Here is a 25,756-nt window from a genome sequence, read left to right as displayed (position 1 = left end):
CGTGTAGTGAGTGATGCGGTGACAGTGTGTGAGTGAGTGTAGCGAGTGGGGGTGCAGTGCGGTAGAGTGGGACAGGGACAGACATGCAGTAAGGACGAGCAGGATGGCGGATGACAGCACCATCATCGAGGGCACTGTCAAGTTCCGCGATGGAAAGAAGGTGAGTTACACGCGTTTGTTTGTTAAGGTTACCGTTAGGATTCAGGCTATCGGCTCGATTCGGAAAATGAATTAGATTTCTACTAGACTTCAACAAGTTACGATACGGATAATTTAAAGATATTTGTAAGATAGATATGTCAAATTCGACGTTTCCGCGATTCTGGAGGTCCTCTTGAACGATTTCGACAAGTTATGACTTAGATATCCAAGTCACATCTAGTCGATGTCTAATGTAGATCTAGTTGATCTCTAAATTGTCTCAAGATCTTGTGATTATCTCAAAATCCGAATAGGCCTGTATAGCTGCATTATTGCAGCGCGACATTTCTGCATTGCCGCCGCAAATGTCAAGAGCCCGCGCGTGCAGCAACTTCCATGTTGACATTTGCGGCAGTAATGCACTATAACACGATCTTGACCAGTCTCGCAGTGCATTTCACGCACCAATGTCTAGGGATAGGTACTCGTATCACAACCTTAACAGATTTAATAATCTGAATAGCTGTTATTCAGCGTCTCAATACAATCAGCGGGTTCTAGGAACTATCGCTGCAGCTTACTGTATATAATACGTACACATGTGCATGAGTATACGTACTATTTACGTATAATCATCAACATGCATATATATGTATTACATCACATTCGAGATCTCAATTTCCGCACTAATTCGGGATATGTGATAGGCCTCCCGATCCCGCCTCAGAGCGTTGAGAGTTGGGTTTTGGGTTACATTCTCAAAACGTGCTTGAATGTTAGCATCTAAGTAAATACTGAGCACGTGTGCCTACTTGTATTTACAATAAGTACCAATGCGTAACGCTTATGCTTAAAGGATTACTGTAGGTATTAGCTGATAAAAATAGCTATACGTGCGCATTATGATTACAATCCTTAACAAATAGAATAATATGTACCTATCTGTTGTTTTATGAATAAATATTTTTGGGACACGAAACATATCGATTTAAAATACTTGAGTGACCCGTTTTAACATATTATTTTATATGTCTGTGTCTCTCGGATACTTTGTCATTGAGAATATAATGTTAACTGTGGGCATGTGTTGTTGCAGTGGAAGTCCCGCTGGTGCGTGATGCGGAAGCTGTCGCCTGTCGCAGGTGAGTGTGTTGTTTGTTACTACATGCACGCAACACACTACCTAAGTACTACCTACATACATAATGTACACCTACCTACAGTAGAGTCCTACAGGCACCCCATTGAAACATGGGGTTCACACTACTATTTATATTATATAAACTATATATTTAAATATATGACATATATTAAACAAAAAGAGTGGAGATCCTTTTATTTCGTATATCTATTTAGGTTTAAGTATACTAATAAATGATTATTAAGTATCTTTGACTAGAGTTAGACTAAGCTAATTTGGCAGCATTTGGCCTTAGATGGTGCAAATGTTATTTTAAACGTCAAACTTCTATGTAATTATATATAATATATTAATATTAAGGACATTTTTTACACAAAATTGACTAAGCCCCACGGTAAGCTCAAGAAAGCTTGTGTTGTGGGTACTCAGACAACGATATATATAATATATAAATACTTTAAATACATAGAAAACAACCATGACTCAGGAACAAATATCTGTATCATCATACAAATAAATGCCCTTACCAGGATTCGAACCCGGGACCATCGGCTTCATAGGCAGGGTCACTACCCACTAGGCCAGACCGGTCGTCAAAATGACGTTTAAGTAACACTTGCACCGTGTGGGCTATCTGAATTGCTGCCAACTTAGTTTGGTCTAATTGTAGGTAAGTCTAATCAATTTGTCAATGTGCGTATACGACGGCGTTTTTGAAAGTCCTTGTCACTTTGCATAAATAATACCTAATATTTCTGGTTCGAATACCTACAATACATGTCAAACATGTCAGAAAGGAATGAGATTATCACTCTTCGCAATCCGTTTGTAAATTTGCTTATCGGGAAGGCTAGCATGTTAGTCAAATTTCGATCACGAATGTTGTTCTTGGAATTTTCTTCGAGTTACTTGCCTTCTAATTGGCTTATTGTATTCTGAATACCTATTTAACCTTTATGTAGACACCTCTGTGTAAGCTAAAATACATTTCGATATTTTGATTCAAAGTAGCCCAATTGTTTTGCAACTCGGACGTATTTACCTACAAATAACACGGTAGGTATTTAATTTTATAACGATATCTTTATTGTAGAAGCTATGTTGATGGTTGTCAAGATAAATGATTAATGACCAGCATAAAAACATTGGATTACTTTATGATATCGCTTTGTCTACAGTCTACACGTTGTGCGCACGCTGTTTACGACGCCTGTTTCGACAACATATCATGTCACCTTTGTTACTTAAGGGTACTTATACACTGTATGTAAACGTATTAATGTTATTCTTCTTTGTTCACCGGAGTTCTTTGTGATCCACGAATGCTCATACGTATAAAGGGCAAGGTATACAAAACTCGTCTCCGAAAAACTTACGGAAACCCGCCTAAGGTATGGCCATGTTATGTGGAGAGACGACGTCCATATCGTGCAAAAAGCGCTAGCTCTGCCAGAAGGCAAAAAAGGTAGAGGACGGCCCCCTCTGACGTAGTGAACGAGTATGGCGAAACTATTAGAAAAAATCCAACTCGACAACTCAAGACAGTCTCGTCTTGATGACAGATCGTCTTGGCGCCGAAGGATAAGGAGAGCCGATCCCACTTAATGTGGGATAAGGCAAAGAAAAAAAGAAAAAGAAGTTATTCTTTTGTCTTCAAAATGTTCTTTTTCACAACTTCTTCATCAATAAATTATGCCAAGGCGAACTGAATAAGACTTGAGCCCTAGAGCTCAAGTCTTATTCAGTAATACCTAGGTATTAAACTAAAAGTACCTATAGAAATAGATATACAAATACAAGATATAATAACTCGATAGCAAATATCTGTATTTTTCTCACGATACTGGTGATGTGTAGTCATTCGACACCCTTTTGAGGGGGTGTGAGGGGGCTCTTCCGCATCCCTGCTGCTGAGCCTGAATGGTGTCGTTCACCGTCGTTTTGTGGATGGCTGTGTGTCTGGTGTGGGCCAGCTTTATTACTACCGGCCGTTATCCAACCCCCCGACCCCTGGTGATACCGTTTGAGCGGGGCCAGGTTTCGGGGCCGCAGTGAAGGCGACCGGCAGCTTAGGCTGGCGTGTGCTTCGTGCCTGTGTGGCGCTGTCCGAGTGTGTGTTGTGGGTCTTCTTCGTCTTCTTCTTTTCACACGATATATTTCTTTACCGGGGTTTAAGGCTGCGTTTCGATCAGAGATGTGCGAGGAGGCGTTGCCAGAGATGTGTTTGTTAAGAACCAATAGAATCACTTTATTTGTTTTCCTTGCTCAGCGTGCTGTGATTCTAATTGGTTCTGAAATACACATCCCTCGCAACGCATCTCTGGTCGAAACGCAGCCTAAACCTAGGAGTACTAGCTTTGCAAGTTTCTTAAAATCTCTTCTCTAAGTTGTTTGTCATTATAGTTGAACCTATTTAATAAACAAATGCTGTATAACGGGCTAGCAGGCGTATTCTGATTTTAATAACAGGTTAAGAATTCGATCTGGATTAGTTATGGATCTGATCTGGATCTGGAGTATCAAAAGTGACATTTCATCACTGGAAAACGTTACTTAAATGTGACACTGACAGATCGGATCCATAACTAATCCAGATCTGATTCATGTTAGATCTGGATTAGTTATGGATCTGTTATTAGAATCAGAATGCACCTATCGGTATCTTAAGTAGCATCAGATTTCATACCGTCTCGTGTCTATCATACGGTGATAATGTCAAAATACTCAAAATACAAAGAACAACATTTCCACTACCTACAAGATAACGGTCGCAATAATGGTTGTCACGACATTGAAGTATGAACTGATAAATAGCAAAAAATAAAATCATCGTTTGATACAAGGAAACTACTGCGATGTGTCGCTTGTCATTGTTATCTTTCTAGAGGTTAAATCGGCTGCGTGCGCGTAGATGTGCACTAAAACGTTGGAGCCGTGCACGCACACGTCACGCGAGCAGTCTCTTAAGGATAAGGATCTGTATGTTTACCTATTATACTCGTAGGTACATTGTAAAACGCGCACAAGCTTACACATGCACGTCTACGCACACGTATCCGGTGTGCACAAGGCTTTAATGACGTTGTTTTTGTCATGTACGTAGGTTCCGAACTCTCATTGCTCATTCGTGTACTCGGTATTAAGATAATTTAGACGTTACGAGAGATGTACCTATCTATTTGAAATTTATGAGCAACAATCCTCAGTTCGTTTCTCAGTCTGTGATGAACGTGCGTGTTTAGATATTTGTGAGCATCTCGGTTGCTCCGAATCTGATGGAGACTGTTTTCAAAATGTCGCAAAAAATATTTTCAATCAAAAGCATGTTTTCCCATATTCCGCAATATGGTCTGTTTTGGACCGATCACTTTTTTAGTTGTTCTGATAGGATACCTACCTACCCTACTTACCCAAAATTGCAATTCAATTTTTTACAGACTAATACAGATTCGCGGGCCTAGTTAAAGCCTTTACCTACTAGGTAGTAACGTCTAGGTATGTTAATTTATAGAAAGGGAGTAGTAGGTAGGTACTGGCTATTCGTATCTGATGTAGTAGTAGTAGGAGTAGTAGTAAACTCTTTATTGCACATAAAGACATATTAAAGATAACATAAAATTAGTAAGAAGTACAAATATCATGCTAAAATGGACTTTTTCTACTAGTCGACTGTAATTCTTGAATTAAGATTTCTTATACCAAACTGCAATTGGGTATTTTTAATGTATGGGCTCCCAACTCAACTATAATATTCATTTCGATACAGTTTAGTCAACTATAATGAAATTGACAAATCACAGCTCGCCGCGATCAAGCGGACGAAACAAAACCATAGCTCAAATTAATTATTTTAGGTTGTATAGTAGAAACAATTAGTTCATAAGTCAGAAACGCGCATGTGACACCCTTAATATAGCAACATCCATAGACTACGAAAACCACTTAGTGTTGCTTGTTAGTCTCCATAGGCTACGGTGGCCAAAATCGAGAAAACAATTGTCTAAAAATTGAATTTAGCGCGGAGCAAGTACCAGGGCCTCATGAGTTACGAGAAGGTGTCGTTGACCAGCCCGCCGTAGGGCGCGGGGCGCGGCGGCCGGGTCGCGGGAATCTTAGCTGTATACTTTTGGTTTGGTTTGTTTGTATGATTCTACTAGTTTAAAGTATTATTTCTCAAAAATGGACGGCAAAGTCGACTTTGCCGTTTAAAAAATTGGTCGCGAAGCGCGGAGTTTATGGTCAGTCGAAAATTAAAAAGTTAAAAACATTGCAGTCTCGATTTTGGGACTGCAATGTTGCATACAAATTCCATTATTTGTCGTGTTCCAAACTTTTTAAAAGATAAAATGGCCATATCAAATGAAGGCACAGGCCCATTAAACAGCCAAACAGATGATTAGTACTTATAATTATAATGTTGGTACCGCGACTATTTAGCCGTCTCAAATAGGTTGGCGTATTTTCGGCAGAAAAATACACTTTTATTTTTTAATTAAAAAAATAAAAGGCGGCAAAGCTAATTATTTCAATTGATTCTACTTTTTTCTTTGAAAATATATACGTGAGAACGTTGCTTCTGTGAAATATTTCTATTATATTTATATTTCTTGCACCATTTTTGAGAAAAGCACTATATATGACTCGACTGGAAGGCTACTTGCTGGCTTCGGATTCATTTAAACGGACTCCCAAGGTCGTCCGTTTAATACGAATCCTCAGCCTGCAAGTAGCTACTTCCGAGCCTCGACAATAATGTACTATTTTTGTTGACTAGTAGAAAAAGTAATGTATACAATAGTGATATAATCAAGCTTTTCAATCTCGTACCTGACTTAGGCAACTCAGCAAGCTTCGTTGCCTAAACACGGTACTCGACTGAAAAACTCTCTATTATATCACGATTGTATAAAATACTATTCTACTGTCACGAAATGCGCACGGCGCTTGCACACGCCCAATTTTTCACGTCTGAGCCGTTATCGCTAATCATACTAATCACGTGTTTAGTATCACGATCACGCCCTCAAAGCTGCAGCACGTGTAGGTACATGTACGTATAATCTGTACGTGCTATTTACTAGGTACTTACCTTGTTCCGTAGCGGAAGATGCTAGGTACGGCTCACGTCTGACCTTGCTTTAATGCTGCTCTTGTTTGTATTTATTGAAACAAATTGTATTACTTTGTAATGCACTTTAATATAACATAACTTATAATACCCTTTATTGTAAAATCAAATTATTGCACTGAGCTATAAAACTGGTAGGTACCACTTCCGCGTATGATTTGGCGGCGAGGCTATGCCGCTCTCCATGTCATTTTTGCTGAGCAATCGAAATACCATTATGCCGCATATTGTTCGGTTAAAAACTAGAGGTTTGAGCTGAAAGAAGGACCAATCAAGCACCGGCAGCACCGCCGAAGCGGCCGGTAATAGCGGCATCATTGCGACAGAACATTTCTACCTCTGTGATGAAAACTATTCGTTTAGCCCGCGACAAGGTGACATGTCGCCACGACCTGTTGCTGAAACTAACTCTGATGATGAAGCACCGCCGCGGAGCGGTCGGTAATTAAACCGCTGACGCGCTGCCATTCAGTCGCGATTGTGAACAAATGTGCTTATCACCGTATACTTGTTCACTAATCGGTACATTTTGTACCGTTTTGTTACAAATCTTAAGTTCCCATCAAGTTTTGATATAATGTGAGAGGGTGGGATGTCTAATCCAAAATGAAGTTTTTTGTCTTTGTAAGAATTTTATTGTTGTTTCGGGCATTTTAATCTTGGTCCACATTATTTAAGTAAATAAATAAAAATATATTTATTTACCAACACAAATAACAATGAATTGCATGTACAATCAAAAATCAGGTAGAATTTAGTAACATTTGTGTAGTAAATAAAATTAATGGGACTCAGCGAGACCGCTGATTTTCAGTCCCCAACAAAAAAACTTAAAGACAATTCTTAAGTAAGTGCATATAACTAATGTGATAAATGCCGTATTTTTACTCGATCACATTTTCTATGGTGACATAACTATTACTTGAAAATGAATTGGATTAACATTCATCGTTGCCTATGTAAAGGAAAGAAAAAGGCCCATTATCCACTTAATCTACCCAATTTAAAGATACTATTATATAGGTACTATTAATTGTTATACGGCTAACTGCATTAATAAAAATGATGACAATTTTAATGAGGCTCCGGAGCTTAAGCTTAAACACCACGCAATTCGACGCCTCGACAATAGCATTGAATGATTTCAATTACACCTTATTATCGCATCTGTCAATCACCACCACGTACCGTACGTGCTTGAGGTCTGAGTGAACTTGACCCCTGGAGGGTGTGCGTAGGCTTCAATCGATAATCACGCACCGAATACGATTAGGATTATATTCGTTTGTTTATTTAAATATGTCGAACGAGGGTACAACTTCATAAACATATGACGGTCCCTTTTTATATTATTCATGGACGGAATTCTTTTTACGAAAAGCAAATGGAGTAAGTAAAGCCACCTCCCGAAACTACATATCGGGAGATAGCAGAATCGATAATATCGGGATGGAGTGATTTCTGGAGGGACGATATTCCAGACACGACACCTTGCTTGCTTCGACCGACTGCATGTGCATGTGCAGTTGACGTGGCGCACGACGTTCTGGGAGCTACCGAGCTAATGTCTGCCTAGACTGACGTTTAGGTACCGTGGCCGTTAGGGATATACTATCATCATTCATTAAATTTAAGAGCTGGGCTCTTGTCGGTGCAGCGTGATGAAGTTGTCTCTACCTTGGTCGATCCGAAGCCAGCCCTTAGTGTCCTGGTTCGACACGGCCCCTACATGCTCCTTACTTGGCTCATAAGTATAAGTTTTGATGTTGCTAATGAAGTGGTCGTGTCTTAGCAGGTGGCCGATCGTTTTTCCTCTTCTATTTTAATAATGCTCATTATACTTCTACTTAATTTATCATGTGGACAAAGCCATCCATAACACACCTGCAGGTTATAAGCAACGATCTTATAGAGATTAAATTAAAACTAAAATCTATAAAAAAAATTGTATTGAACTAACAGAAAACAAGAAAAATATTAATATACCTAACTACCTAAAAAACAATTACAAAAAAAGGGTTGTATTAGTTTAAGTTGGGAAATTAGTCACAAATAACAATAAAAACTTAAAGCTTTTATAGTACCTATACCATTATCGTGATCGTGACATAGTAAAGCACCTCGGATGTGCGTTTAACGGCCCGGCACTAATCGCGAGATTGAATCTCGAGCGAGCGAGTGCACACACAAGAGTAGAGTGAGACAAATCGGTTTAGAACACAAACCTCGTTAAATATAATGGCGCGTCAGCTGACGGCGCGGTGCAGTGCGGTGCGGTGCGGTCAATATGCAGTATTAACTATTGCAATTCGTTTTTGTAGCTTATGACATCTGATATATTATGTTGCTATCCGCCATGTATCGAGATATTGGGTATTAATATTATAGCGAGTACTGCAAGTTACGATGATTTCATAATTTTGTATTTCAAAGTTTGTCGTTCAATTTATTGACATCGGTTTTATAATATGTTTTTACTTAAATGTACGAATACCGAATAAATATTTGATGGTGTAATTAAGTGTCCCACTGCTGGACAAAGGCCGCCCCTGTTTTCTTTTAGTCAACCCTGACGTTTGAATTTTCCTACCATTCCGAGTAGGTTTAAATTAAAATCGCTGTCGTTCATGAAAAAGTCGTATCAGCCTATTGTTGAACAAACCAGGTAAACTTAATATGTAGTTAGTACAAAAATCATCATTATCTTAAGAAAGATCTGCCATATGGATATTAGAAATTTTGCCACGGCTCCAAATCGGTTTCAAAATACAAAAGTCATTAACTATAATTGCGTCGCCCGTCGCCCGGCGAACATGTGTCCAATTGATTAGCGAACGCGCGCCAGTCGGCCCGATGATGTGACAAATACATTAGCGGAGGCAGGGGTGTAAGGCAAGCAGGGGAGGGAGAGGCAGCAGTGATACGGCAGATAAGAGGGGAGATGATGGAGTCGTCAGTGTAGCGGGGCGATAAACGAGAAGACTGCGCGCGAGATATTTTACAAGTTATGGAAATCGGGCGCGGTATTTGTAAATGTACGAATACCGAATAAATATTTGTTGAACACGAAATAAACAGGTGATATCTTTTAGTAAAAGAGACTCACGATTGACTTTAGGTATATCGAAGAAAACCACAGCGATATTAGAAAGTTGTGATTATTAAAAGTTACAAATATTGATCATTTGACTTTATTGATTTTTATTGATTTTGAATATTGACGACCGGTCTGGCCTAGTGGATAGTGACCCTGCCTGCGAAGCCGACGGTCCTGGGTTCGAATCCCAGTAAGGGCATTTATTTGTGTGATGAACACTAAAATTCGTTCCTGAGTCATGGGTGTTTTCTATGTATATAAGTATGTATTTATCTATATAAGTATGTATATCGTCGCCTAGCACCCATAGTACAAGCTTTGCTTAGTTTGGGACTAGGTTGATCTGTGTAAGATGTCCCCTAATATTTATTTATTTTATTTTAGGGGTTGCTTCTAAATAAATGGAACCTAATATAATGGATCTTCAAAGAAACAAGTAAACTTTTCACTTCTAAACGACGCAGTTGCATTTTGTTTTACCACTATCACAGACTTACTTTCTGTGACTGCACGGTGCACGGTGCACGGTGCACGGTGCACGGTGCACGGTGCACGGTGCACGGTGCTTGGCGATAGCTGTTTGGTGTGGTAGGCAATATTATATTTGATCCAAATAACTCTAGATACCTAGTTATAACCTCAAAGAAATGGGGAAGTAGGTTAGCGAGGCGTCGGAAACAATAAGAGTCTCCCTCGCATTGCAGCGAGGGGGCCGGCGCGCGCCGAGCGCAGCGAGGGACCCTTTAATGGGCGACTCCCGGAATCGCTGCACTTGGTGCATCGCAGACAACCCTAATAAGACGAACTTGTGCAGTAGTTTTGCTTCATGTAAAAAATTGGAGAAATGTTTTAATGCAGTCAGTGAGAAAAGTTATAATGACACGAATCTTGTTGTCGAGGGATAAGTGCTCTGCACTTATTAATGACACAAATTTTATCTTTAGTAAATAATCATGTTATTCTTCACCAGCATGTAAAAAAGTTATCATGTATATAGTTAGACATCACGGTATAAAGATACACATTTAGTCACTTAGCTCGTACTTTTAAATACGACTACAAAATACTTAAATTGGCCGAGTCAAGTGGCCTCCCACGTCGCGTCGCTCCCTTGACCTCCACTTTTACACTTTAACTCGATACTTACCCCACAAATTCATTAAACGTGTCGTCTGAACCGCGCGACAATAGACCTTACGTCCCCTTCGGAAACATTCCACACTTGTGAACAAAGTTTAAGTATAAATAAAGTATTCAAAGAATGTGGCAATAAAGCGGTGCCTTACGAATCTTACAATTAGTCCCGGCGCCGGCACGTAAACTTATTTCGTTGTTCTTCGGTTTAAAACTTAACGATCTCGTATAATTTATATTTTATTTCCAATATCTGTAGGTAATTTTACTACCATGCGCCAGTGATAAAGCGTAGCTCCTACAAAAGTACGACATTGTAGCGGAAGTAGTTAAGGGAGCAGCAATAAATGAACAATGTAAGAGCTCCCCACACTCAGTGCGTTACTGCGACCGACAGAGCCACCCACTTGGATTGCTATACAATCAGGTCGTTTACAAGTAATTGAATGTAAGTAGTAAAAGCTCGAGACGGGACATTATCTTTAGATCAGGCTAAAACTAAAGATACGTAAAACTAAAGTAAAGCCTTTATTGCATTAAGTTGTGTACAGTTTATGAAAACGCACAGAAGTAATAAATTACTTGAAATTGACAACTGTAAATAAATAGTTTGCAAGTTGTTTATTTATTTTATTAGTTTTAGTTTTAATTTATTTAGTTTATACATAATTTTAATAATAGCTTGTATAAGTTTTGTTATTGAATAAATTAGTTTGCAAGTATGTAACTATGTATTAAATAGGTAAAAGAATACAGGTGTTTTTTTTCTTATGCCCATTCTATTCATTTTGCAACATAGGTATGCCATTTCATAATATCTTGACGAAATCGTATAAGTTATGAGTAGCGAAGTTTGTTATCTTAGCGGACGTATTTATATTATACATAGATAGAAAAGTCTAACACAAGTAAAGTTATCATAAAACTTATGTTGGAATAAAATAAATATCATGCATTAAAGATGAACACCTGCAAACTACCATAGTTAACGGTAATTGCAAGCAATTCCACTCGTGAATAAATTGGCGAATTATTCGGACCTGCAAATTATTTTTGCACTAAAATATTCCGTGCTCCGATCATGACGGATTAATTGCAGCATGCAGTTTTTATACACTTGAAGGGGAAAATTAGCTGTTGTCTGGATGAGATAATTAAATTAAGACAGAGTGGTAAAGTGATTTTGTAGAACAGTTGCGAAGAAAGTTGCGGACCTCTGTAAATATCGAAGGGATAGAATTAAGCCAACGAATGTTTTAAATCCAACAAATCTTGAAAATTATTTCAGACCTGCAACTCATAAAGGGCCGGCGACTTCGGCGAGAGTAAGCATTTGTTTTCATATACTTTGAAGAAGCTCCTCGCTCCAAGGCGCGATATTTTCTCCTCGATAAAGCACCCGGCGCCATCGGATTCGAAACTATTTTTTTGGAATCCGCGCCGTCCCCCATTGTTCGCTGCACCCTAAAGTGTAATAAAAATTCTTACAGTACATTCGCTCTCGGCTTTTATGGGCCGAGGGGTGCAACAAAAAATGCTACAAAACATTGTCCATAATAACTTGTCGACGGCATATTTATTACAAGTTTTGAAAGGGTTTTGTGAACAGGTGAAGCTGAAGAAATAGTTCATGATTCGTGACTGGGGGGGCTATACTTTGCGCTTTTCCATATTATGTTCTATTTTTCTACGTCTTTTGTTGTCACCACCATTATAATGGAGTAGTTGCTATAGATATTTTACTATTCGTATGAATAGTTTTTTTTTAAGTAAGTGTCCCGAAGTTTTTGTAATATCTACTTTAGAATATCTACTCAAGTCCAACCAAACCCAATTATGTATAACGAATACATAAACTGAATAAAAACCTACATAAAATTAAGTGATTTGAAACCTACTCGTATATTACCCTTACCCCTTTCTGGAGCTATTTCATCCTCGTTGAACACATTGACAAATTGAAATTGGTACTGTACTTAATTATTACATTTATTACACATCAATTTTAAGGAACATTTACAAACTTTTAGTTGTACCAAGTAGGGGATAATTAAATTTAATATAAATGATTTCTTTTCATAGTCTTCTGGGGGTAGTTTTTTATACGCCTTCCTTTTTTTCATAATATTAGTGTATACATTTGTTAATAATTGTGTTTTTACTATCAATAGCACATACAACAATAACCATCTATGTAAACCTTGATAAAGTTCCCATATTTAAGTTCGCAAACAAGTGGTTGACGTTGAGTTACCCCGGCAGACTGCGTGCACCTGCAGCTGTACCGCGACGCGCGCTCGCGCTACAACGCCGCGGCGGCAGCGGGCGGCGTGAAGGCGGCGCTCTCGCTACAGCAGTTCCTCGGCGCCGAGGCGGGCTTCACGCTCGACAAGCACTCCAACACGCTGGCGCTTATCTGCCGCGACCTCGTCGCCATTCTCGCCTTTGAGACCAGGGAGCGGCTCATACAGTGGCAGGTACCTGCTCTCATTTAACTAAATATGCAGAAAAATGTGTTTATCTACGCACACATCATTAGTGCTCTATAATGCGTTCAGAAACCGTAGGAAATGATCAGCATTATTACAACCAATTTTACTATGAGAACTTTCTTATCTGTGGCAGTAGGTTAAATCTGTACTTTAAAGTTTGTACATTATAGATTTTTGTAAGGTTATGAGTTTTGGAACAGCTTTCAAAAATCAAGTGGGTCTCTATTCTAGTATCCATAGATATTAAAGCAGTTTTCGATACGAAACGTCAAATCAGTATGTTTTTTTAAATATAAACCGCACGACATTTGATCTCGAGTGACATGAGAAAAGGGACTTCATTCGTTTGAATTAAAAAAAACTACGGATGTGTGACATGCGTGAAAAAAGTTTTCATTTACCGCCATTTGACGTACAGTTTATCTTTTAATTCGTTTTAAGTATTAAATTAATTTATTTTGTTGTTTTTAATCAAACTTAAAGCAAAAGTTTCGTGTAAAATGAGCGATAAAGATATTTCGGTGACACCACCTTTCAAATCTGCGAGTTCCGCCAGAGAGCAACGATGCTCCATGTCGGCTGATATATGAGGTTCTATGAGGTTAGTGAAATTATCATAGAAAGTTTTTAATATGTGTGTAGATAAAGTAGTGTATGTAACTGTACATAAAAAGGCATTAAAACACTCGTGTGATCCTTTTAAGAAACGAACGAAGTGAGTGAGTGAGTGAGATACTTCGTTCGTTTCTTAAACCCACACTCGTATTTTAATGCCTTTCATTATGTAGCAGTCACATAAACTACTATTCTTATCTACATCTAATACGCGTTTTTATTTACGCGAATTACATTGTTTGTTGTACTATAAGGTGAATGCATGGGGCCTAGGTTTAAACCTTGAGGTACTCCAAACCGTTTCTTGGAGCAAGCTAATTTACTCTTAGTAAAAACTAGTTACTCGCTAAGTTCTATTCCAAAGGTAGGAAGGTAGGCAGTGTCAAAGGTACTGTTTTTTAATTTACTAATTTAACTTGTAATAAATTCTCTTGATTTACATACTCTAATGGCTTTGATAGATCACCGAAATATTATTATTAGCATTGTGCTCCTAACCTAGTCGGTAGGAACCCTGCCTACGAAGCATTTATTTAATGTTTTCTATGTATATAATGTGCTTTTATATACATATATGTGTATATTATATATATCGTCGTCTAGTACCTCTCTAGTACCCACAATACAAGCCTTACTGAGCTTACTGTGGGTTTACCTTTATTTTGCCGTCAATTTTTCTGCAGATTTTCGTTTCACAGAAAATTTTTCAAGTAATTTCAAATCGCAAAATAATCTTTACATAGAATATTTACTTCAAATAATTTTAGTTCGGATTATTTATGTTTCACCAAAAATTTAAAACATTAGTTTTGTTTCAAAAACAATTTGTTCATGTAATTTCATTTCACAGAATCATCGATCTGTATTAGAAAAGTCACTTCTTATAAATACGGTTCACCAAAATTTAATATACAGAATAGTAATTTAGTCGAATTTTATTTTATTTAGTCGTTAATTTAACGCAATCTGCTTCTCTGGAAGGAATTCGTTTTTAGGGGTTGCCGTTCTAACCTAACCCACTTTTCGGGCAACAGTTCGTTTTCTTGGGGGTCGCAGTTCTAACCTAACCTAACCCACTTTTCTGGCAACATTTCGTTTTCTTAGGGGTCGCAGTTCTAACCTAACCTAACCCACTTTTATGGATAAAGTTCGTTTTTATGGGGGTCGCAGTTCTAACCTAACCTAACCCACTTTTCTGGCAACAGTTCGTTTTCTTGGGGTCGCAGTTCTAACCTAACCTAACCCACTTTTCTGGCAACCGTTCGTTTTCTTGGGGGTCGCAGTTCTAACCTAACCTAACCCACTTTTCTGGCAACCGTTCGTTTTCTTGGGGGTCGCAGTTCTAACCTAACCTAACCCACTTTTCCAGCAAGGGTTCGTTTTCTTAGAAGTTATAGCTCTAAAGTAACCTAAACTCCTTTTTTAGCAATTTCAATGAATACTACGAGTATGTGAAAGGTAATTTTGTAAAATAATAATTGTTGAACTGTAGTGTCGCACAAATAATATTCAATGAATAATAATTCTACAGTCAGTCTTTTATTTTATTTAACAATCTTTGAATAAATATTCTGAATTTTAATCAAGTTACAAAATATGTTTCTTTGAAATTAATAATCGAAGAAACAGAATTAATTGTAACAAAAATGTGCGATACGATTATTCTATGAATAATTTTCTGTATAACAAAATTCTGCAAAAAATTTGGCAATAAAATAAGGGTACACCTTACTGTGGGACTAGGTTGATCTGTGTAAAATTGTCCTATAAAATTTCATATTTCATTAGCGCCCCGGAAAAGGCCAATCCTTTTCCGGGGCGCTAATGAAATATGAAATTTTACTGGTATCGTGCTGGTTATTTTGGAAACTGTATTCTTATTTTATGTGCAGGTAAAAGTGAACCTACACTTGGGCGAAGCGCGGCAATACTTGGTGGTCCTAGGCGCTGGGGCCGGCACGGGCGGCGGCAAGCGGCTGCCGGCGGGCCCGGCGCGGCTGCTGCTGCACGAGCGGCGCTGCGCGCTCACCGCCGGCGTGCCGCCGCGGCTGCTGGGCGAGTGGCAGCTGCAACATCTCAGGTAAAACCATCACCCATGGGGCGGTTTAATTGAATTAAGCCAGAGAGGGAAAACCAGACACTATGAATAGTTACCTAAAGCAGATAGATAAATGTATTCTTTAAAATCACGAGGCTTTTTTTCGAGACAAGAAAAATATATTGAAATAAACTCATATACCCAGTCGGAATGGAACCCAGTAAAACCTGTCAAAAATATGTATTTTCAGAACAAATCTTTGTACTTATTTTTATAGCTTTTGGTTTTCCCTGTGATCCTTATGAATCTAATATCGAAAACGTCCGAGTGCTTGTCACTGTCCCAGTACATGTCATCTTTAAACTTACAGCTTTTAGCGAATATATTAAAAAGGGTATTGATCATTAGCAGATCGAGCACTGAGGCGTTTACCTTAAGCATGTACCGTAAAACGGGGTGAAAAGACACGATTTTCAACTTCAAGGACGATTTTCGCCAATAATCTAAATGATAAAAGTAAAAATTTTGATATCATTTTTTGAGTCTTGGTTAGTTCTTCAATTTTGCATTTGTGAAATAAATGTTTACCTACCCAATTCAGAGAAAATCAAAGAAAACTACCTGTTTTCTGCATATCCTTAAAACGGGGTCGATAGACACAAGAAAGGGGTGAATAGAAATATTAAGTTTTAGTTGTCATAGGCATCGAATTTGGTCATTATTATGTTGATACCTACTCTATTGGCAAATGGTATATATATATCTGTTAAACAGCTATTTGACACAAAATATTTTTTCGTGTCTATTAACCCCCAAGGCGTGTCTTTACACCCCTTTGTTGTATCTAATCACCCCCTATGGCGTAACTGTTCACCCCATATGCGTGTCCATTGACCCCTTTATCACGTAAAATTGCTTGTTATTAGTTTTTTGCAAAAAATATGCTTTATTATATAAAAAATTAGTGATATTATTTATTATTTAGGTACTACAGATACTATATTACCAGGTTAGCTAACATTTACTTAGTTCATGTCAAAGCATTTACCGCTAGAACAAAGTTCAGACAGGCTTCATTTCTTACCTCGGCGAGACCTTACTTTAGAGTCAAAAAAATCTAACTTTTAGGCAGGTTGATTAAGTTCTTTTGGTGTCAATGTAGAGAATAAATAGTCTACTATATACGCATACCAAATCTAATTTTAGAGATGTACGTTTTTAAATATAACAACTTGAAACAAAAAGTTCAAAATTTCTCTATTCACCCCGCGATTTCTGTTGACCCCGTTTTACGGTATTATGCTATTGCTATTAATATGTGTTATGAAACGATTTCTAGTATTTGTATATTATTAAAATCTCTGCAGGCGGTATGGTGTAGTGGAAGGCAAATTCTGCTTTGAGGGTGGCTCTCATTGCGGTGCGGGGGAGGGTCTATTCGTGCTGACGACAGACCAAGCGGCGGCGTTGGCAAGGGACTTCGAGTTAGCCGCTCAGGGGCGGCTGTCACCGCGGCGGCGGCCGCAGCCTGCAAGGGCTGAAGGTAAAACCACTTTCACTCACAACTATGAATTAGTATTATATGATGGATAATGTTTATGGTCTATTTAAACAGCAGTGTTGTCTGTACTACCAATTGAAAGTAATGTTAACATTTTAATGCAGGAGCCGAAAGCCCAAAGTCCACCAAGGCGTTTCGACCGGATACTCGTCTGTCGGAGCTCAACGCTGGGGAGCGCTCCCTTCCTGCTGACTTGCGGCTAGAAGATACGACGTCAACGGTGAGGGGAGCAGGTTCCCCCTGGGGCTCAGCCGAGCGAGACGGCGATACAGCGTCGGTTCACGGGGAGTGGGCGTCTGGTGTAGCGTTAGAGCGTTGCATGAGTTGCATGTCTAAACTGGGCGCGCTATCGCGCTCATCCACCGCCGCCACGCCCGGGACGTTCAACCCCGCGTGGACCATGGACGCGCTGCAAGAGAGCGACGCCCCGCCGCGGCCTCCCAAGCCCACGCGACTGGAGCCCGGGCGGCCACCCGAGCCCTTGAGGTTCGAGCTCGGGCGGCCGCCCGCTCCACCGCCTAACGCTTGCTGCCAGCCAGACGACTCCAAAGTTGGCCCTTATGAAAACTATGACGTGCCTAAAGCTCACCCTGCTGAGGTGAGACTCTTTGTTTTTTAATTTTTAATTACCTATTCGTTACAAAACATTTGCATTTTAAATCTCATTTGATGATCTTATGCTGAAGCTAAAAGTTGCATTTTCTATGGCCAATTTCTTAGGTATTTATACTTTTTTGTTTCCAGGTGGAAGGAAAATATTACGATACTCCTAAAAGACTAAAGGAATGTCTAAACGAAGAGCTATTTAAAATAACCAAGAGCACAACATCAAACGCTATTATTTTAAAGAAACCTTGCGGATGTCTCCTCAAATTCGGCAAACGACGAAGAGAGGCAACAGTGGTGGAGGCCGAGGAGGGTCTGGAACCAGCGAATTGTCCATGTCGGCGAGTCACAGACTGGGCACATAGCTGGATAAAACTGCCCTACTGCAGGAAAGCCTCAACACCCACCGAGGCGTCAGTACCGAACAAGGAGAATGTGACGCCGAACAGCGATCGGACAGCGCTGTATGCTACTATAGACGTTTCTCGAAAGACGAAGCGGAAAGCATCGCTAAATGGCGAAGCGCAGAACGCCGAAGTAGACGACGGACCTCTCGCCAACTACGAGAATTTGAGCTTCGCATTATCTTTAGAACATTACGAGAATGCACGTGCATTGTTACGAAAAGCTGGCGTGACGCAGGCTGAACTGGATGCTATTAGCGCAAACTTGAGGCCAATTGGATTGCCGGCGCGAAGTTGCACCTGCAGCGCCTGTCGCCAGCCTACGTCGGAGTACCTCCTCATGGAGCCCGGTATCGAGCCCGGCAAGCTTAAAGCACCTTCGGGCTACACGCCCATGTCACCCATCAGCGGGTTCGCTTTCCACACGCTGCGGCTGCCTGCGCGCGCCGCAAGGAACCTTGGCGAGGAGAAGTCCGCCAGCAATCCCGCGTTATGTCCTGCCGCGCGTGCGGCGCTACGCACAGGCGAAGCACAAGTAACCACGCGAACCGAACGTGCACGGGTAGAATACCGCAAGCGTTCAAGTTCTGCCGACTCCTCGCGATTCCTGGAAGACGTCAAGGAGTTCGAAGGGAGCGCTGGCAGTCGAGGATCTTCCTCATCAGTGGAGACGCTGCGAGCGCGCGTCGCGTCACCTTGCGGCTGCCACAAACTATCTGACGCCGATAGTTCCGAGGCGTCAAAGGCGCGAGCGGCAGCGCCGGGGGCGGCCGGCAACAGAGATTCGTCTAGCAGCAACGACTCAGGTTAACTATTACTTTTCGTCATCTCACTTCTACCTATAAGAAATAAGTAAGCTACCTATGTCTTATTATTGGCTATTCATGTTTGTAACTTATTAATCTGTGTCCAGGTGTAAGCAGCAGCAGCCGAGCAGGCGAATTCGAGTTGCCACTCACGACAGCGGCGGCGCGACGACATTACCGCTCTGCCCGACGCGCCGCGCTGCCGGCTGGCACCACGCCACCGCGCCGTACGCGCTCCTCCGACGCGCCGAGACTGGGCGCGGCCGACCCTACACATAAGTCATCGTCGGCAGAAGCCGAGGTGCCGCTGTTATCTCTTAAGGGCCTTAGAGGTACGTTTTTTTTATACGAAAAAAACGTTGTTAGGTTCCGTAGTCAACTAGGGAGCATTTTAGTTTTCCCTTGTCCGTCTGTCTGTCTCTCTGTCCGTCCGTCTTCTGTCCGAGGCTTTGCTCCGTGATTGTAAGTGCTAGAAAGCTGCAATTTGGCATAAATATATAAGTCAATAAATCCAACAAAATCATACAATAAAAACTAAAAAAAGTTTTTTTTTACGGCACCTCCCCTACACGTAAAGTGGGGATGGAAAATTTTTTTTCGCGATTCTGGAGACACGTTGAACGATTTCCACAGGATATGACTTAGAGATCCAATTCAAATCTAATAGGTATCTTACTCTATCTAACGTAAAAGTGACATTGGTTGCCCGAATTGCGCTGCAAAAGAGAACTAGTTGATATCTAAACTATAACGTATCTAGAATGGATCTAGTACGTGTCGTCTCTTGTGAATATCTTGAAGTTCGAATACGGCAGTATGTTACTTTTCTAATAACTAGCTGATAAACTAGCCAAGTCAAATCCTTTATAATTTCAGGATTTTCTACACAGCAGACAGCACAGAACTTGGCACCTATATAGATCTCAATTATTTTGTCGGCGAGTCAACAACGATACTCTTAATATTGAACTTGGCTCTCATTTTACATTTATGTTTTTGTTGGGATATTAAATTTCTCTAAAACAGTTTCATTGACTCAATGACTATTGGCAGTTTTAGAACTTAAAGTAAAAAAAAGTAAGAGGCAATCCCGCTGATTTTCATACAAATAATTTTAAAATTGCTGCACTTTCTTAAATACGTATTTTTTCATAAATAAAGCAATTTAATGTTTTTCGCTATGGATTATTACATTATTATGACGAGACATGCACAGTCTCCGATTAAAAGTAAGTTCTATACAGGAAAAAATCATGCATAAGGGCATATAATACGTCTTTAACTTTAATTAAGTTTTGATTATACAAATTTTCCTTGTCCTTTTGCTTTTCTCGTATTCGATATGAAAAGTTAGTTGAAAGTTTAACCCGAGTGAAAGGCACCAAGCATCATTTCATCCCTTTGTTAACAATCTTCTATAGGTACTAATAGCTCCAGTTTAGCCTATTGTGACGGAAGGGTAACTACGGCACCCTCCACTGAGCATAACGACCCCCCCGACGTGCTCTTGGCCGATTTTTTTTATTTCTACTATTTTGTGTCAATAACCTGTCGTATTTTTGCCGGAGAAGATTGAACTCAGTAAATATGTATTGACAGGAGTGCTGGACACGCACAGCTCGTCGAGCGGCGCGTCCGACATGTCAGACTACATCGAAACGCTCTCCATATGCTCTTCTCATTCGTCCAGCGACACACCGGTCACAATGCGGTGAGTTTGTTATGTCAATCTATTTGTACAAGGTTCTAATTCACCTAAATATGCATTGTTACGGTACCTATTTATTAATAAGCTGCTTTAATGTATGGGCCATCAACATTTTTCTAACAAAAGAAGGTGAAACACAAGTGTGTTGTTGTTGAGATTGTTATTTTTTGTTTTATTTATGGGTATTTTAGCCTGAAATTAATATTTTGACTTGAATTAAAACTTTATCACCGCTGTTTCAAGTTTCAACTGAATCCTTAGCCTTAAATCTTGCTCGTAGACGTGATGGAAGTATTTACAGTCACGCGGAACGAACTTCGCGGTTTGTTAGTGTCCTGCGTTGCTGCTACGTACGTACCTAATAAAAAAATGCAACCAGCGCAATTCCATAACAAATCAGGCATTGTCATTATCTAAAATATTGTACACTGCAGGGCGGGACGGCAATGTGCGAGCGTGCTGCGCCCGCGGTCAGGCAAGGAGTACCAACCTCTCGGGGCGCGACTGGCTGCTACCTCGCATCTTTACTCCAACCTGCCTTAAACACCACTGACAACTTTTTCTAGGACGATTAAAACTAGCCTGGCCTAGCCTGATGAAAATCGTTTATAGGAAATGCCAATTGAAACTAAATTAACGTATTGATATTATTGAAGTGACATTTTGTCGCATCTGTCATACGATTACCGATACATCCTTACTTTTCGATTGTCATTTGTCGATGAACGATTGTCAACTTAGCTATGCCACATTTTCAAACGATTTGGAACTAAAAGAAAGTATAATTAGTTGCATATACGTTACCGATCAGTTACAAATACTTGGGATAACATACCTTTAAATACGAGTATTACAACTGACGCATACGTGGTGGACTAGGTATTAGTGAATTTTCACGAAACAAACTGGAAACTTTCGTAATTATAACGTTTCGTCAGTGCCCTCGCGCAATGATTGGAAGAGTGAGATAGATCATTTGTTAAATTTTATTACAAACGTGTTAAGTGAATTGAATACTGTGTATTTCTGTACCTACTTATGTACGTAGTTGTAACTCTGTCCGTGTGTGTGTCCGTCCACTGGCAGCGCTCCGGCGGAGCCTTCTTTTATACTACTTTTATTTTATTTCTACTAATTTTCTTTGTACATCAAAATATATATGTAAAATAAATTAAAACTTGGGTCTTTATATATTAGAATAAATTGCTATGAACACTAGTGAAATTGTAATAAATGTGATCATGGTGAAAATTTCTAGTAATTAAAAGTATAATTCCAATTCCAATCGAAAGCGACATTATAATCACGCCGCTGGATTGAATTGAACCATAATACTCGTATGATAATGGTAATGGCCACTACCTATGAGTAAAAATATCAAAATGAAGTGTGTGTTGCTGCCGATTGCCGCTTGCAGTGAGAATTGGAAATATACCATAAAACAAACCGGCGCGACGCGCAACTAAACGAATTACAAGACAGGTCTTATAAATAGTTGTTAATTTTTTATTCAAATACACTATATTAGCCTAAGACTCAGCCAAATATAACTTATTTCTAGTCATTTATACTATGTAAATAGGTGCGCTCGAGGCGGGCGGGAGGTCCCATTTAGGGTAGGTGTACATAGGCGGGTGTTGTAATATTTTGATACAGAGGTTTACGACTGTACAAGTGTACATGAACTCGACATAGCAATAAGAGTGCAACCACAGGTGATCGAACGTGTAATATATTTATTATAGTTAATTATATTACATCTATAGATAGCGTAGAGCGGTTAGTGAAACGAGCGGTCCGCACCGCGGCCGCAAACGATCGCATTTCATACTGAAACGATAACTAAATACCTATTTGAACAATTATTTGTAACATTCATCTGAAATAAAAAAGGAACAAAAGTCGGACTAAACATTAATAATTATTGATCAAAATGAATTTTTATTTTTCAAGAGTTCAGTAATAAAATATTGTTTGTTCCATTTTCGCTTTCGTAACACATATTATCGACACCGAATAACATTATAAATACATATACGGAAAAGAGACTTATATTTTATCTACTTATTTTTAATAATGAAGACGTCTCGCAGTAAACCATTACCCGTACATTCTGTAATTAAGGATATGTAATTCCAATTTCAAGACATAAACTGAATTTGTACTTCAAAGCGTAAGCGGGAATTTTCCAGATTTTCAGATGATAACACTCGTAATCAAGTACCTATTGCTGCTTTTGACCAATCATTCAAAATTCTAAAACTGCAGTTTTAAAATTTTGACACATTGTTTATCTATAAACCATAAAAAGAAGATAGCTAAAATAAAAAAGTTAATTGAATGCAGAATTAGGTAGCTAATCGAAACGTGCTTACTTACATGAAATCTCATAACCGGAATTACGGGCGCTAACTACACTGTTCCATGTCTTGTCGATGAGGTATTATGATATGAAATGAAAAGGTTGCGGTTATTAGTTGAGTGGGGGGTAAAGAGTGGGGGGGGCGGAGGGTAGGGTGCGGGCCGCGGGAAGACTGGATAGTGCAGGTTGTGTAGAGTGCGCTAGCAACTGAATTTATATTTAACTAATGTTAACAAACTTGACATTTCTCAATAAAACATGACTATTAACACTTTGTTTCATTTCAAGGTTTCCTCAACCTATATGTTTGCTATATTTGGGTTTTTAGACACAACATCCTATAACATGGTAAGTAGTCACGTTCGGAGATTATATTTAATTGATACAGTTATCCACAAATAAGTACAACTGGATAAACAGGTATTAAAATTAGAATTACCTAAAGGTAATCCCCTCTACAAAGATACATAACAATGAATGGAGGAGACTGTTCATTAAATGTTAAGATGAACGAAGCTGAAACTGAAAAACGAATGCGCTCAGCGCGTACACCAACACGATTTCCTACAAAAATGTTAAAATGATGCGACTTTATCATCGCACGACATTATTCTTTGACTTAACAACCCTAATTAGCGACTCGAGACAAAAGACGGTTAATGAGTGGGCTGCGCGCGAGTGCGAGCGAGACGCAACACCCGTCCAAACGACGAGGAGGGTCGCCAATTTTCTTGAAAGGATCCTGACAAGATTTACTTTTTCTTTTAGCTTTTCCTCTTTATGGTAGATAACGGATCCGTTTTTTACGAGTCAGAAATATTGACAAATAATGTCTCGTGTTCGGGCTGGCGGCCAAAAGTTGATTAATGATGAAGGGGAAAGAATATAGTCAGCTGGGGTAGCTTGAGGAGGCAATTATTTTGAGCAAAAAATAAGATTACGTGACACGCAGAACATTCCCTCAGAGTGTCACTTACGTAGTACGAACACTTATTCAACGAGTTTTCTGAGAATGCTTGAAATCTAAGATTTGATATGATACTGTTAACTTTTTATACAAAAACATGAAAATCAGAACGAAAATTGTCTTGCTAGAATCCGTCCTCCATCTATTATGCTAAGTTTGCGCTGATGTGGCAGTGACAATGTTTGGCAGCGTCACTTAACCTAGCTGTTGGCACGCAGTGGTAGACCAGCTCTAGTTTCAGAAGTACATAAGTATCAAAAAAATAAGTTCGTAAGCGAACTGGTGGAAAGCTATAATTTAGGATGTTTTTAAAAATTCAAGATGTGACTAGCAAATGGGTGGCAATAGCCATCCATGCATCGTAAAGTTACTTTCTTGGTCTTTAAGTCTGAACTCTCGAGAACAAATGCAATGTACCCTACTGCATCCGTCCGTATTAGAGTGAACAGCTCGCAACAATGTTTAAGACCACTGAAGCAAAATCCTTCTCACTTCAAATTCGCAAAGTTCTACCAATAGTAGGGGAGCCCAAGAGGGGATTTTTGTAGTTACTCGAGCGCGTCAGATTAAGATATGAGTGATATCTTGCTACCGCGTGTAGTCTACCTTTACCCCTTTTAGCCGTCTATGTTGTGCCATTGGTTGGTGGGGGGTTGGTGGGGGGTTCAACAAATTGTTAAGCAGATTGTGGATTTGGTCATATTAGTCCAAATTAACGCTATAGTTGTGCTATTACTAAATCTGTTAATTATTTGCACGCATTTCCTTAATCTGACGGTTACAATGTAAAAATTAGGCGTCAAACTTGTGTTCGTCAGATTAAGAAAATGCCTACAAATAAGTTTAGTGTTATATTAAGTTATAGAAAAAATATAGCATTAACGTGGACAAAAACGACCAAATCCACAAACTGCTTAACGATTTTTAACCCTCCACCAACCTCCTGAAATTTAAAAGAAATTGTAGACGCATTCTGGCTCGCTGGAAAAAAACTTTACATAACTTTTTTTTCCTTCTTATCATCTACTATTTCGATTCCAATAGGTCTGTACGACGCTCGAGTAACTACACATTTAGCTTCGTCAGCTCCCCAACTATAAGTGTTCAATACAATTCCAGGGCCTTTAAAACTAGGTACTTTCGTTGTAGGTTGGTAGATGCAAACAAACTTCTGTGCGGGGGGGGGGGGGGCAGTTATCTCTGCAGCTGACTGTACCTATCTTTGTCTCCTGTATCTCTTGTCATAGCTTACTTTTAAAGCTGTAAAACTAACATGTAGATGAAGTTAAAACTAACAATAATTGGACCAGTAATTGCTGTGTTTATAAATAAATGCATTGAATATTGAATAAAACTGAGTAGCCACTTACAATCCTCTGTTAAATTTTGTTTCTATCTAACAAACAGAAATGTCATAATGACGGCTAGGAGACAAACTATTATCGACGGTGTGTTAGATAAAAAAAACGTTTAATGAATAACGCCATGAGTTTGGATTAGAGCCGCAAGCGCCGGAAACAGCTAAACGATCACCAGCACACAGACCGCCATCCACC

At 39.4% G+C, this 25,756-nt stretch overlaps 1 protein-coding gene across 1 annotated transcript; it reads left to right on the top strand.

Annotated features, from left to right (window-relative positions):
• LOC134797820 (uncharacterized) lies at window positions 1-21,414 on the top strand. Its single transcript, XM_063770190.1, has 10 exons — window positions 1-160; window positions 1,238-1,283; window positions 12,904-13,118; window positions 15,641-15,828; window positions 17,154-17,329; window positions 17,452-17,945; window positions 18,092-19,163; window positions 19,271-19,495; window positions 20,763-20,874; window positions 21,306-21,414. Exons 1-10 carry the CDS (start codon window positions 104-106, stop codon window positions 21,412-21,414), a joined length of 2,694 nt encoding a protein of 897 aa, XP_063626260.1. The 5' UTR covers window positions 1-103.
• Window positions 21,415-25,756: the final 4,342 nt, after the last annotated feature.

Source organism: Cydia splendana, chromosome 15 (genome assembly GCF_910591565.1).
Source record: "Cydia splendana chromosome 15, ilCydSple1.2, whole genome shotgun sequence".
NCBI lineage: Eukaryota > Metazoa > Arthropoda > Insecta > Lepidoptera > Tortricidae > Cydia > Cydia splendana.
Note: the sequence above shows the minus strand (reverse complement) of the source record. Positions and strands in the feature narration are given on the sequence as shown.

Excerpts from the sequence above, each read along its gene's own strand:
- LOC134797820 (XM_063770190.1), top strand. The coding sequence starts at position 104 with ATGGCGGATGACAGCACCATCATCGAGGGCACTGTCAAGTTCCGCGAT. Across the intron at positions 15,829-17,153 it reads TGGCAGCTGCAACATCTCAG|GCGGTATGGTGTAGTGGAAG; the intron begins GTAAAACCATCA and ends AAATCTCTGCAG. Across the intron at positions 19,164-19,270 it reads GTCTAGCAGCAACGACTCAG|GTGTAAGCAGCAGCAGCCGA; the intron begins GTTAACTATTAC and ends ATCTGTGTCCAG.